The sequence below is a fragment of the Nicotiana tomentosiformis genome, chromosome 3 (assembly GCF_000390325.3).
Source record: "Nicotiana tomentosiformis chromosome 3, ASM39032v3, whole genome shotgun sequence".
In the NCBI taxonomy this organism is placed as follows: domain Eukaryota; kingdom Viridiplantae; phylum Streptophyta; class Magnoliopsida; order Solanales; family Solanaceae; genus Nicotiana; species Nicotiana tomentosiformis.
Window position 1 is genome coordinate 114,948,186 of NC_090814.1, and position 14,122 is coordinate 114,962,307.

At 34.4% G+C, this 14,122-nt stretch overlaps 1 protein-coding gene across 2 annotated transcripts; it reads right to left on the reverse strand.

Annotated features, from left to right (window-relative positions):
- Nucleotides 1-7,455: 7,455 nt before the first annotated feature.
- On the reverse strand, nucleotides 7,456-13,377 carry LOC104096249 (probable boron transporter 2). 2 transcript variants are annotated; one of them, XM_070197494.1, is made up of 12 exons: nucleotides 12,115-13,377; nucleotides 11,820-11,902; nucleotides 11,542-11,734; nucleotides 11,334-11,472; nucleotides 10,741-10,906; nucleotides 10,364-10,530; nucleotides 10,049-10,222; nucleotides 9,845-9,940; nucleotides 9,329-9,466; nucleotides 8,930-9,249; nucleotides 8,356-8,626; nucleotides 7,456-8,089 (listed from the first exon to the last, which is right to left on the reverse strand). In XM_070197494.1, exons 1-12 carry the CDS (start codon nucleotides 12,216-12,218, stop codon nucleotides 7,748-7,750), a joined length of 2,193 nt encoding a protein of 730 aa, XP_070053595.1. In that variant the 5' UTR covers nucleotides 12,219-13,377; the 3' UTR covers nucleotides 7,456-7,747. The 2 variants fall into 2 exon arrangements, with proteins under 2 accessions (XP_070053595.1, XP_009600894.1); XM_009602599.4 differs by having other exon boundaries at nucleotides 11,542-11,902; nucleotides 12,915-13,377.
- Between the last annotated feature and the right edge of the window lie 745 nt (nucleotides 13,378-14,122).

The window sequence follows — 14,122 nt, forward strand, 5'->3', positions numbered from 1 at the left end:
CAACGGACAAGTATACGTACTCGTCCCCTTCCAAAGGCCTAAGCTTGGTGATTTTAGGCAAACTTATATATAAAAGAAAGAAGAAAGGTCAATATGATGTGTGTTAAGAACAACTATGAGAATTTGAAGATCAAAGATGAAGATATGAAGGTTTGAAGGAAGTTGGTGATAGCTAGAGAATTCGAAGGTAGAAGCTTGATCTGAAAGTGGAAAAAGAACAGGGGATAAAAGCTTTTATAGGGGAAGTACACGACGCTTCACATTCGGAGGCAACCAACCGATGGTTGACACGTGTCCGAAGTCAGAACGACGCGACTGATGGGACGTTTCGACTTCTTCGTCGTTTCGGTTGTAACGTACGGAGGAAGGAACCAGAGAACATCTATCATTTCTCATCGTTTCAGCAAACCTACTCTCTGAGGAATGAAGGGACTATCTATATACGGGTAAAACTGAGGCTAATGAGCACCCCAATTTTCCGGTGGGGCAAACGAATAAAGGGCGTAGCTACAAGGAATCGGAATCAAAGCTAGGAGCCTCTCGTATCAAGGCCCGAACAAAATACCTGCCCCCCGAAGCCATCTAGATCACGCCCCCCGGATCTGGTTCGAGTTCCAAGACCTCGAAAAGCATTACCAAACGTCTGCGCACGATTAACAAAGGGTTGTGAATCTCAGCCCGTATCGACAGCAGATTAGTGATTAGCGAAAAGGAAGATTTTTACCTTTCTTAGAATATTACTTAGGGTAAAACTTCCCTACTATATAAAGAGGAAGTTTATTATTCAATAAACACTCTGTAACATGTATATCAAGGCAATATAAACTTATTTTCTCTGTTTCTAAGCTATTCAAAGGTTCTTATTCTTGTTCATAACTTTTCGTACATATTTTGGCTACGAATCGAAGGCAGATAAATTGTTAAGCTCACAACGGAGCCCGGATTCAATACTACTGCTAGTTTGGCTATTTATTCTATCTTCATTTGCTTATCTAACATTACTAATCACTTGTATCAAATTAATCCACATATCCTTAAAACCGCGTATAAATTCAATTGTTATTCATTTTAAGGGTAAACAACTATAAAATTTATTTACCATTCAAGAATGTTAAGTCAAACTTGAAATAATACGTTAAAAGATAAAATTATAAAAAAGGTTTAAAATATATTTATAAATTATATTATAATATATATATATATATATATATATATATATATATATATATATATATATATTTAAAATTGTATAAATATATTATCGGGTTGGTTCGGTTTCGGTTTGACATTTTTTAGTTAAAACTAAACCAAACCAATTATGGTCGGATTTGTTTTTCAATACCAAACCAAATCACAATCAGATTTTTTTTCCGATTTGACTCGTATTATCTGTTTGGTGCGGTTTATCGGTTTACTTTGTACACCCATGCGAATGTGAAATGAGCCTAATTTATTGGATGGACACGTAGAAATGTGTTGTGCGCCTCTTTGGAAGAGAAAATGATTGATAATAAATGAATTATAAATTCTAATACTTGTGTAATCCATCTTTCAAGAAGGTGAAATTTTTAATAAAAAAATATTTTAAATAAGGATGGAAAGGTAGAAATTCACCCTTTTTTCTTTGTATATTGGATTTGATGTACATAAAAATAATGAAATGTATATTTGAAGAAAAAAGGGTACAAAAATGTCGACATATAAGTTGTCTGATGTAAAAACAATTGTAAATAAATTTTTCGGATGTGAGCATAAAACTCGTCAAATTAAGAAACCCCAAAACCAAAAATTGCACAAGACACTAAAATTAGATTTTAAAATAGCAGAGGCTGGACCTCAAAAAGCTATATATGATCCTTCAATCTATCTATATATATAGATCTATATTATTATAAAAACACCAATGTTTCACGCTAAATGTTGAACGACTAAAATAGTCTCGAAATATTAGTCGATTTTTGTGCCCTTATTTATGCTTTTACTGTTTTATGACTTGCGGGGATGGTTAGTTTGGGATTTGGAAGGGTTCAGGTTGAAATCGGAACACTTGGTTCCTTAAGGTTGGCTTAAAAGGCCAAGTATGACTTCGGTCAATATTTTGAGTAAACGACCTCGGAATCGGGATTTGGCGGTTTCAATAGGTTCGTATGATGATTTTGGACCTGGAAATATGCTCGGTTCGGGTTTTGAATGAGCAGAGAGTGTTTCAGCGCCTAGTATCAAAAGTTGGTTCTTGAAGCTCTTTAAAATTTAATTTGGAACGGGTTTTGGTGATATCGAGGTCCAAATAAAATTTCGAGACCGGAAATAGTTTCGTAATGTCATTTAATACTTGCACGCAAATTTGGTGTCATTCCGAGTTGATTTGATAGGAATCGGACGAGCGGAAGTCTTTTTAGAAGTTTTGAGTTTATGAGATTAATTCATGCGTTTTGGCGTCCGATTTGTGATTTTTGATGTTATTTCAGTATTCCGATCGCGCGAGCAAGTTTGTATGATGTTGTTAGATAGGTGTGGGTGTTTGGTATAGAGCCCCGAGGGCTCGAGTGAGTTTCGGACGTGCGGAAGGGATGAAATACACACCAGATTTTTGGTGTTTCTTGGCACCAGTTGCAGGTCTCGCAAATGTGAGAAATAGTTCGCAAATGCGGACTTCGCATTTGCGAGAAGAGCTTCGCAATTGCGAAGAAGCTCAGTCTGGGGATTTTTCGCATTTGCGATACCTGAGCCGCATTTGCGAACTCAGCAGTGATCACATTTGCGACCCATCCGTCGCATTTGCGACCTTAGCAGCTGGAGCCAGGCTTCGCAATTTCGAGAGTTTTGTCGCATTTGCGAACCTGGTGTCGCAAATGCGACATCAGAGGCCTGTGCTCAGCTCATTTAATGCGGGACTTAGGCCATTTATTTCATTTCACTTCATCTTTTGGGCGATTTTTGGAGCTTTTGGAAGGGGGTTTTCACCCTAGCACTTTGAGGTAAGTAATTTCTATACAACATGAGTTAAATACATAGATTATGGGTAGATTAACATGTAAAAATTGCTAGAAATCATGGGTTGAGACAGTAAACTAGTATTCTTTTGTATATTCTGCTAGTAGCCCACATACTTGTGATACCGGGTCTTGGCACACACTAGTAGACTTATGATTTTGAATTTATTATTATGACTTCGATTTGCACTCAGTTGTTTTTGTTTAATTACTTTACGGCGGTAAATTTCTAAATCTTTTATAAGTGAGGAAAATTATTTCTTTGCAAACATATTAAAAGTGGAAATCACTAAATTTATCAGTGTTGGCTTGCCTAACAATGGTGTTGGACGCCTCACGTTATGATAGAATTGGCTCTTTGACATGTCTGCAGGGCTTCGTTAATGGGCTTCGATGCCGAGAAACCTATCCTTTGGTGTGACAGCAGTAATTTTGATGGGCATCACTTGGGAGTTAGTAGAATGTTTGATAGCATATATATATGCCGAGAAGACTACTTTTTCCTGCTTATCTCTCTTTTGTCTCGTGCAAACAAACAACCTTTTGGGTGGCAACAAAATCTCATTGAGGGAGCTTAATGTTAATAGCATCAGTCTATTAAATGGAAGAATCAAGTTCCTTAAATTTTATAGTTATCAACAAGCTAGACTTCTCCCTGACACAAGTACTTCCTTTATCTCAAACTAATTTTCCTCGTGCTTTTTTGTTGTTTCACAATATGTGTAGTAATCTACTTGTAAATTTAAAAAATTTAATTTTCTAGAAAATAATTATATATATATATATATATATATATATATGAATCTATATTTATTCTAATCACATTAAAAATTCAGCTCTTACCAGTATTGGTGTTCAAACAAAATGAAAAACCTTAAGTTGGTACACATAATGATATTTATCCTAACCAACCTCTCTCAGAAAGAGAAAAGAAGACTTAGCTAGATGTCGTTGTTCCCCGGTAGTAGACGCAGCCACTCTCTTCTTTTGTTCCTCTATATTGTTAAAAGTAATAGACTCCTTTTACCTGATATATTCATTAGATTGTATTAAGAAGTATATATTTTTTTCTTGATTTTATAATGTTAAGTTTTTATTATGTGATTGTACTTTCATATGTTTGAGAATACAAAGCTTATTTAATAAAAGGTTCCAATTTATGGCTGTTGAAAGCTTGTAACCCACATACATATTTTAATGGCATTTATACAAAATAGTTTGCCGGATTTATCATTTACTTTACTTAGAGGCTAAAAAACGTTTGTCAAAAACTAAAATATATACGAGAAAAAAAGTATATTCACATATTTTATGTTAACTATTACACGCGCCTATGGTTTACGTGCAAGGCACGTACATAGAGACTAGTACTATATTAAAAGCACGAAGGCCCTAAGAGAAATATCGTTCGCCTTTTTTACCCTTTAAAAATAGTTATTTGTATTAACTTCCTAAAATTTAAAAATAATCATTCAATTATTTTTCTAATATTTAGGAATAGTCATTTAATTTTATTAGAAATCTTTTCTTATTTAAAATATATAAGAACTATTAATATTTAGGACTTAAAAATTAATAAAAAATTTACCGTAAATTATTTCCTCATTTAAATTACCATACTTTTCATATTGAGATAATAAATTATATCCTTTTTCTTTGATGGACGTGGAACTCAATTGAGACACAAAGAGTAGGTTTATTATTTAAAATTTCAAATCAAAAGATCCACACGGCTAGATATGTATTTTATTTTGAATTTAGTTTTGAAATTTAAAAAAAAAATCCTTGGTTTTAGGTTTTTGTTGTCTTTTATGATTACCTTTAATTATTGATATAACTATGAAATCCGTGACAAATATCAATATTAATAGTAAGATTCTCATGTTAAAGCCATCCAAATAATAAAAGAGACTATATTTTAGCAGTATTACTCGTGAATGAGATAATATCCAATCAGTTGAATTCAAGTACCGTCACTAAATATTATCAATGAATAGCTTTTAAATAGTTAACTATAATTCGCTTTTATAATTCAAAAAATAAAAAATATATATGTAGATAAAAATAAATATTGCAAACACTATATTAATGATTTATCTGAATGCACATTAAAACTTACATGAAGTGTTAATAGATTTTATACCTTTTGAGAATTATATTAATAACGATACCTTCATGTTGGTCAAGATAATAATAATAATAATAATAATAATAATAATAATAATAATAATAATAATAATAATAATAATAATAATAATAATAATAATAAATATTATTTTTTTACCTTAATTTTTTTTATAATCATTTTATATTTTTCTAGAAACACATGTAATTGGGCTTAAATAATACCCATCCAATTAAGTTGTTCATATGATAGTTAAACCTAATAATATGGAGTCCTTTTTTATTTTTATTTTTCAGTTTGATTTTCAGTAAGAATAAGATGAAATTCATATTACATACTTGAGCAAAAAGAATTTATTTTTTAAGGCCATGAAGAATATAATATTGTTACATGATATATTTGAGTACGAGTTAGTATATTATTGTGTTATGTTGAACAACTAAAGCAAATGCACAACTCATATACCAAAATTACGATAAGATATTAGAATAATTTTATGTGATGTACCTATTTTTTTCTTTATTAAGTTGGGCTATATATCATCAATAATCATCATTTTCAAGAGCTTGTGCTTTCTTTTTTAATTTTATTTTATAACTTAATTACATAGATAAATAATATTTTTGTAATTGTTAAAAGTGTATACTCACTTATATGAAGTACACGCACAACGCGCGTACTCTAAAACTAGTAAGCCAAAAATACCCGAAATTGCACAAAATACACTTATAAGTGTGATTTCATATTAGATCCCTTTCTTTTTGAGTTTTCATTCAAATAACAATTATAGTTTGTTAAATACTCGATGAAACCAAAAGTACTCATTTTTTACCGCCTTATGGGATAAAAACTACTAAGGAATATATTTAAGGTCCCATTTTGAACTTACTATCAAACATAAGACTTTTATAAAAATCGATCAAAGTTAATTTTGTGATAAGTGGAGCAAAGTAAAATAATTGTCATATAATAAAAAAGAATAATAAATGAGCATAAATGTTGTTGACCGCCCGTAAAATTTACTCCATACCATTGTGGAGCATAGAACTTTCATATACCAGAAAAATACAATATGTTTAGCGAAACTTCAAAGATGTCTAAATAGATTCATTTCATTGAACCTGACGATTTCATCAAACTTCAATCTACACGTGTCTGATAGACTTAGTCGTCAAAGGAGGAAAGAAGACTTAATTATCATAGGTTCTTTGCTAAGTTGAAATTTTAGTTTAGTTTGCATGTATATTAAGCGTACTAACTAAATTCTGAGCATAACAAAATTAGTTTATTTATAACTATTGTTATTCTTTTTGCATTATTTTTATATTTGATATATACTAATATTTTTTAAGAAGTTCAAAATAGTAAGAGTGTCCTAGAAAATGAAATATACGGTGAAATTAACTGCAATTTTTCTGTCAAGCTTCACTCGTGCTTATGCGTATTGAGCAGTTAAATTACCTTTTTTCTATTTGATAAATATTTTCCTATATTAAAATCACATACTGTGAGTCTTCCTTTACGTTTCTGGTTCATTTTTAGACAAATAGAGCATCTGTATTAGAATTCAGCAAGATCAAGTGGGCGTCGCCTATGTACGAACCAGAAGCATTTAATTGAATTTATCACATCCTTATTTATCAAGAATAGGACTTGTTCAGTGCCTCAAAGTTTTATGAAGAAAAAGGGTAAGAAAATAAAGTATTAGGATTGGCAATATGTTCCTCAAATCTCACTCGAATCAACTAAGCCTTTTTTAACAAAATAACTCTACTTTAATTTTCAATTCTGTGCTTAGAAACATCTTAAACATGAATAATATCTATTATAAGTCTCATATGAATCCTGTCAATTATCATACTGCAATAAACAAAGAAATAGTACGATATCAATCTGGAATCAAAACAACCAATGCTTGCTTATTTGTTATCCCTTGTGGTGTTAAAGCAAGCTAACTCTTGTCATATTGTGTATAATGCCATTGAGAAATAATTTAGGTTATAACACGAAAATGCAAGAGAAAAAGAACAAGAACCAGCAAGTTTGAACAGAAATCTAAAGTCAATCTTCTGCAAAAGAAGCACTAGTAGCAACCAATGACAAGGTGACTAGATAAAGCTTTACTACTGATCATGCGACAAGCAACGGAAAGTTGGACCTTTCCTTTTGTTTGTGCTATAACTTTAACTCACAATTGACTCTTCTACATCAAACTCCCAAGGGACATCAGCTTCAGTAGGAGACTTATGTGGAGCAGATGAAATACATTGAGTTTAGCTCACAGTTTACTGCTAAAAGCTAGTTGATAGTACAACAAATACGTAAATGGGGCAGACGTTCAGAAGTTCTTCCTTTTTTCCATAAAACTCTTGATAATACAACAAAGAAACGCAAATTTTCGCACAGTTTTCTCTTTCTTTTCTCATGTATAATGGTTTGTCTTCTGCCCATAGATTATAATTGCTTATAAGAGTAAGACCAATAAAACAGTACTCTCCTATACATCGTTGCAACCAGTAAAACACATATAGAGATTCCTAAAATAAGGTTATAGTAAAGCACAAACATTTGATAACCTCTCAAACACAAATGAACGACTCCAGAAAGTCCTCTCGAGAACTGATGTATACTAAATAAACTCATTAACTTGCATTTGATACTGGGTAGAAGATGAACCTTGACTGCTTTTACCAAGGTTAGATGGCCCAGGGCTTGGAGTTTGCTTTATTTCGAGTCCCTTTCCACTCAGTGCAGGGCTCCTTTCTGCTCTTACCTCATTTGATCTTGGACTGTAAGCCCTTTGCATTAACTGTGGGCTATGCACAGGCTTTATCTCTTGAAGAGGAGTTGGGGTTGAACTAGTTACTTTTGGGCTGCACGAATGTCGGATTTCCCCACGGCTTCTTGTGACCATTTCGTCAAGAATTTCACCGCTATCAATGCGGGTTGGTCTTGCCTGAACACCTCGATCCTGCAAAAGTATAAATCACAAAATTAAGAAAATGTTTCAAGAAAACTTATGTGTCTTGATTTAAGCTACTTGCACTGGAAATAACTGCAATATTCATCAGAAAGTTTTCCAGTGCAAATGTTAAATTCTGATCCATATATAACCTCATAATAACTGCCTTCACCCTGGAGAAACCATAAAGAATCTAATCTTTTTTAAAATGTGAAATTGATTGTCTTTATCATAGAAAAAGAACTAAACGATATATAATGTTTGTGCTAACTTACTTCAAAGGACATATTGTAAGTTACAGCTGAGGCTTCTTCATATTCTGCAGCATCCAGATCTTGTAGATGTGCTCCTTTGAAAAACTTGGGCAGCAGATACTGGCGAACAGGGACAAGAAGCATGATCAACATTGGGAAAAGGACACCTGCTACTGGTATCCATGTTATGCCGAAACACAGGAGCAAATGAACTGTCTGAAACAAGGTGAAACCGGCAATTGTCTTGAAAGGCACTATCTCCAAAAATGTCGCATGACTGTCTTCCAAGACCCTGAATAAGTTACAAATACAGAGAGAGGTAAGTGGATTTTCAAAGCAAGCTAGAAAAATTATTAGATTATGTGAGTTTCTAAAGAACTAAAACCCAGAACTAAGAAGTCGTGTCTTCTTTGGCAGTGCAAAATCCAGAGTCCTCTTCTGGAAGGATATGCAATGGGAATAATTCATGCATCCCTGTATCTTGCTAGCGAGATGGACACTAGATAAAAAAAGGATAGTGGGGAAGAAATGTCGGGGATGAACTATGGACCCGATGCACTAATATGCATATTGACTATTGGGCAGAGACACTCACTTGTATCTTCGGCTTGGTGCAGTTAAAAGCAGTAATATCCTCTCCCAAAACTGATTTCCTGGCAAGCTCTCAATTGCCATGAAAGCAAAGTATCCCCAGAGAACTGAAGTAGGAATCTTTTTCAAGATAGGCATAGCAGCAACGCAAGCACCAACCATTAATGCCTGAAGGAGATTGCTTAGGCGTTGTTCTTTGACTTCTACTGGTAAAAGATCATCAACATCCTTATTGACATCAAAGACTGTCTCATCAACTGGTGCACTAATGTAGCCCATACTCGATGACTGCTGAATTGTTGACTCCTTTAGCTCTTTGAGCCCCTGTTTGACGGAAGTATTACTAAGTTAAGCATGTTAATTACTTCGATATCCTCATTCAGCAATTACATCAACAATTTACCAGTCCCGATGGAGTTTGATAGACAAGGGGAGTCTGCATCTCATTGTAAGCCTCCTGCATGCTCCTGTACAATTGGCCAAGATTTGCATTTTTACTCATGCTTTTTCTTGCTGTTGATACAAGTTTATTCCGTAAAAGCTGTTTCCATAGAGAGAAAACAATATTGAAATATTAATAAGAAGAATTAGATATAATCTCTGAAAGACCAATCAAGCATCCTAAATTGTCGATTAGACTTGAAACAGCAACATTATTTCGTGAGCATGGTTGTGTGTGTGTGTGTGGTGGTTGGGGGGGGGGGGGGGGAACAGAAAGCATGAGACAACAAATATTTATGAAGTTATATTCTTTCTTGGTCCATAGTGAGGTCTTGTGTAGATGATTCCTACTTCCGGAGTTCCTTCTGCTCAACACTTGTGTACTATTCAACAAAAAATTGGCAGTGTACATATGACTCTCTTCAAGTTCAGTAATCCCAATGGACTAGAATTGTATATTAAGAAAGAATTTTGGTACCTGATGTTTCAATGTGGCTAAGCTTTTCGTATGCATGGGAGATTGTGGAATGACTCCATTGGAAGGAGGAATCCCAATAAGACCACATAGTATGACCTAGCGAATATACAAGCACCAAAGTGATCAACTAATCAGTTATAGCTAAAAACACTTTTGAAAACCCAAATTGATGACTAAAAGAAAAGGCCAGAGCCACCAGCATACCAAGAAGCCCAAAAGAAGGAGATCATAATGATACGAGGAAGGTTTCTTTAGATTGAACTCTTTTTGTTGCGCAAGTTGAGATGCAACACTGTGATCAAAGTAGTACAGAACAGCAATCATTGTGGCTGGAATAAAAGCTCCAAAAATATACAGTGGAGGAACATGCAACATTTCCTGTGAAAAGCACCACTTGAGTATGAGCTATCAAGAATAAATAGAAAAGAAGCATGTCTGATCCTTGGATTGATAACACTAAGAAGAACATCATTGGCTGGTATATACGAAAAGGCGCCGTGGAAGAAGAAGAAGAAGCACCTTTATAACTGTCCAATTCAAGTAAGCACCGGGCGACCATGGATTGGGGCTGAAAAGGCGCCGTGGAATCCCTTGTGGAACATCATTGGCTGGTATATACGAAACACCCGTCCAAACAAGCACCATTAGTGGGACACCATAGTCAGCAATAAATCCTCGAAGCCAGCCTTAACAAAAATGAAGTGTCAGCAATTTCACACAAGGCAACAATTTGCCTTTCTAGTTTTCAAAGCAATCGATCATTACTAAATTGATAAACACAACAAATTCAACTTTGTGCACATATATTAAGTTTAAGAATAAAGTGGGTGAAAGCTATAATTGTTTTCTTTTATGTTGTCTTTCATGTTCATGTACTTAAACTGAAAATTGTATACCTGTCCCATAGCGCCAGGATCTAGCTTTACGGCTCCTCAATGCAGTGAACAGAAGGCCGAAGGATAGAACTAATGCAAACATCACATTTGCAAAGCGCCAAGAAGGTAGGAACGCAACCTGATGAGGGTTTTCTCTTTCTGGTATGCCAAACTCCTCTACTAGTCCCTGTGTTTGCATGCATTAGTACTGAAAAATTAAAAAAACAACAATACTATTTTAAGAATTAGACCATAAATCTATGCATTAGTAGGAATTTGTGAAAGCACTGTTTCTGGAATAGACCAGCCAACAGTGAAACTGAAGAAATAGATCGCAATTTGCAACGATCAGGGGAAAAGGAATTGGTCATCAAAATTGCAATATACCAAAACTAGTACATGAAAAGTCACACAACTGTAAATTCTTGAGGAAATTGCTATCAAATGATAAAGCTTCAATGAAAGCATAACTGAATTCTGCTTTTCTCATAGTATTGCTGATCTCTTAAAAGAATTCAAGAAAGAAAATGCAAGGTGCACTGCTGGAAGACATCCAAAATTAATTTGGGCTGACTGCTTAGAAAATTGAGAGACTAGGATCAAGACTTCCTTACCTTAATAGCCTGTTGCATAAAGAGCATAGCAATTAGTAGACCAAATAATTCACCAGCAAGACGTGTAAATCTGTTTATTATAGAGCATGCACCCAAAATTGCCAGCAAGATGAGCAGAAAAGCGGTCCAAACACACACCCTGCACATAACCAAGTCAGAAAGCTTGACGGCACTGGTAGATAGTGATTCAAGAGCGGCAAGAAGTTACCATGCTGTCCAGGCTAGAAACAGCTTCGGACCCAAGTCCTTTCGATCTTTTGCAAAGTTGAACATAAAAGTGTACATAAGTACAGTTGGCTCAGCTACTCCTAGTATAAGGAGTGGCTGTCCACCGAAAATGGAATGGATCACACCACAAATTGCAGTTGAAGCAAGAGTCTGCACTGCAGTTATACTTCCATCTAGCAATAATATAAGACAGATACAGCAGTTCGGTGAATACACCATCGGGTAAGGATCGACTGAAATTGTCAAAATCTGTCTTACCGGTGCTTCTTTCTAGTTGCTCACCAAAAGAAATAACAGGAATTGCTGATGCGAAAAAGATGTAGGTCGTTGGAGCCAGGATCCTTAACATATAAGACAATTCATGCACATCATTGAAAATTAAAATGCAATCAAGTCAATTAAAGTTGCTCATTACAGTGTTGCTTTTAAACAGACAGAAAGCCGAAGATAATAAGAATAATACTCAAATCTCCTCAAAAGAAGTCTAGGCCCAGCCAATATACAAAATCATTTACTGTTCAGTTTCACTTCAGCTTAAGTAAAATTAACGAACCTGATACCTGCACGGAGACCACCAGTCCAGTCTTGCTTGTAGCATAACAGTCTTCCTTTGAGATCATTCTTAATTCCACGGAACGGAACAAAGGTTTCTTCCATTACCACTCAAAATGTTGGCTAATGAAGGGAAAAGCTTTGTTCTGTTTCCCTTTCTACGGACAACTTAAAGAAGAGAAACTAGAACAGAACCAAAGGGACTCGAGAGGCCAATACCACTTAAACTAGATTAGCATAGTGAAAATAAGCATAATCTTTTGGGCAGAAAACAACACTTACTTGATCATGACTAGATTATTTAGGGGAAAAAAGGAAAAATGTGTTGATTCATATGTATATGTTAACTGTATACTTGACCTTCAATGAGGCACATGGAATAGGATGCTAATTAATGATGTTTACATATTTACAAAGAATGTCTTGGGATTAGAAGTACAAAAGAATCAGTTAGCAATCAATAATGTATTTCAGGTAAGTATGAGGCTTAACTTGCCAAAAGATTTCACCAACTTGAATTAAATAGGACCAAAAGCAAATTAGACTAACAGGTTGAAGTCATAACTCATACAGAATCAAGACTAACGAAAGAAACAGAAATTCTCCATCTTCTGAGATTTCTTACTAACAAAATTTATATCCATAGTCTAAATACTCTTATCACAAATTAAATATACATACTCTTTCTCGTCATTTACTAATTAAAAGAACAAAATCCGACCATGGCCTAATTACAGTTACATAGTCAGAACTTTTTTGACTGTAAAGGTACTAGTATATCTGAGCAAAAGAGTAACGTACCAGTAACCAAAAAACCAAGGATTTAGCGAGAACCCATTTCTTAACAATTGATTCTGAGTGTTTTAGAACAAGTTCAACCAAATGGGCATAACAAGGAAACAAGAAAAATCAAAGAATACGAGAATTAGCGAGGACCCATAACGAGAAAAAGTGGAAAGGGAATGATTCGGGACAATTGAAAGAAAATGAGCATCAATTTAGCAAAGAAAGCAGCTTTTTCACTCTTACATTATAAAGAGCAGACCTTTCCACGAACACAGTTCAATAATGAAGGGACAAGTAATGTACGCTGTTTACATTAGTCAAAGAAACAAAGTACGAAGAGAAAAGAAAGGGGAGTATGTCACAATAAAGCAATGCGAGAAAGATAGAGAGCGAGAGGAGCAGCTGAAGGAAGTAATTCTCACGAAAGAAAACTCTTTAGGTGGAAGGGATGATTGGCGTGAAGAAAGTGAGAGGTGAGCAAGCATAAATAACCAACAAACAAATACAACTATTGAAACAAATTACTGGTACTAGTAATTAGGTACAGTGAATAGTTTAATAATGACAAATGCGAATATATTGTCTATTGTAAGAGAAAAGAAATTACTCAAACTTTACAGACAAGAAATTAGAGAAGTTCTCTTTGGGATATTTAGGGAAGAGCAGACAAAAAGCGATTCTACGGAAAGGCTTCTGTTATGACTCGTAAAGGGCCAAAGAGGTTGTGCTAGAGAAAGCACACAAAAATTGATAAATTTGTTATAAAATAAATACAGTAAAGTAAAGATAAGTATAAAGAGAAACTGATATATTAATCAACTTGAAACTGATGTACATAATGAACTGAAATCTTCTTTATTTATATAAGAAAGGAAGTTGTTGTGTAAGTTGCTACTGCAAGCTGCTGTGTAAGCTGTTTGTAAGTTGCTACTGCAAGTTGTTATGTAAGCTGCTACTTCAAGCTGTTTGTTTAAGCTGCTTGTAAGCTGCTATTGTATCAGATATAGATAATCTTCTACCGGGGTAATATTTATCCATAATGGAGTACCGAAAGGATAAGCTCATTGTACCAGATATAAATAATCTTCTACCGGGGATAATATTTATCCATAACGGATAACGGAGTACTGAAAGGATAAACTTCTTCAGGAGGCTTATTTCCAATAGAGTACTAAATAGATAAATATATTTACGGTGGAGTCTCATATGGATAAGCTTTTTCA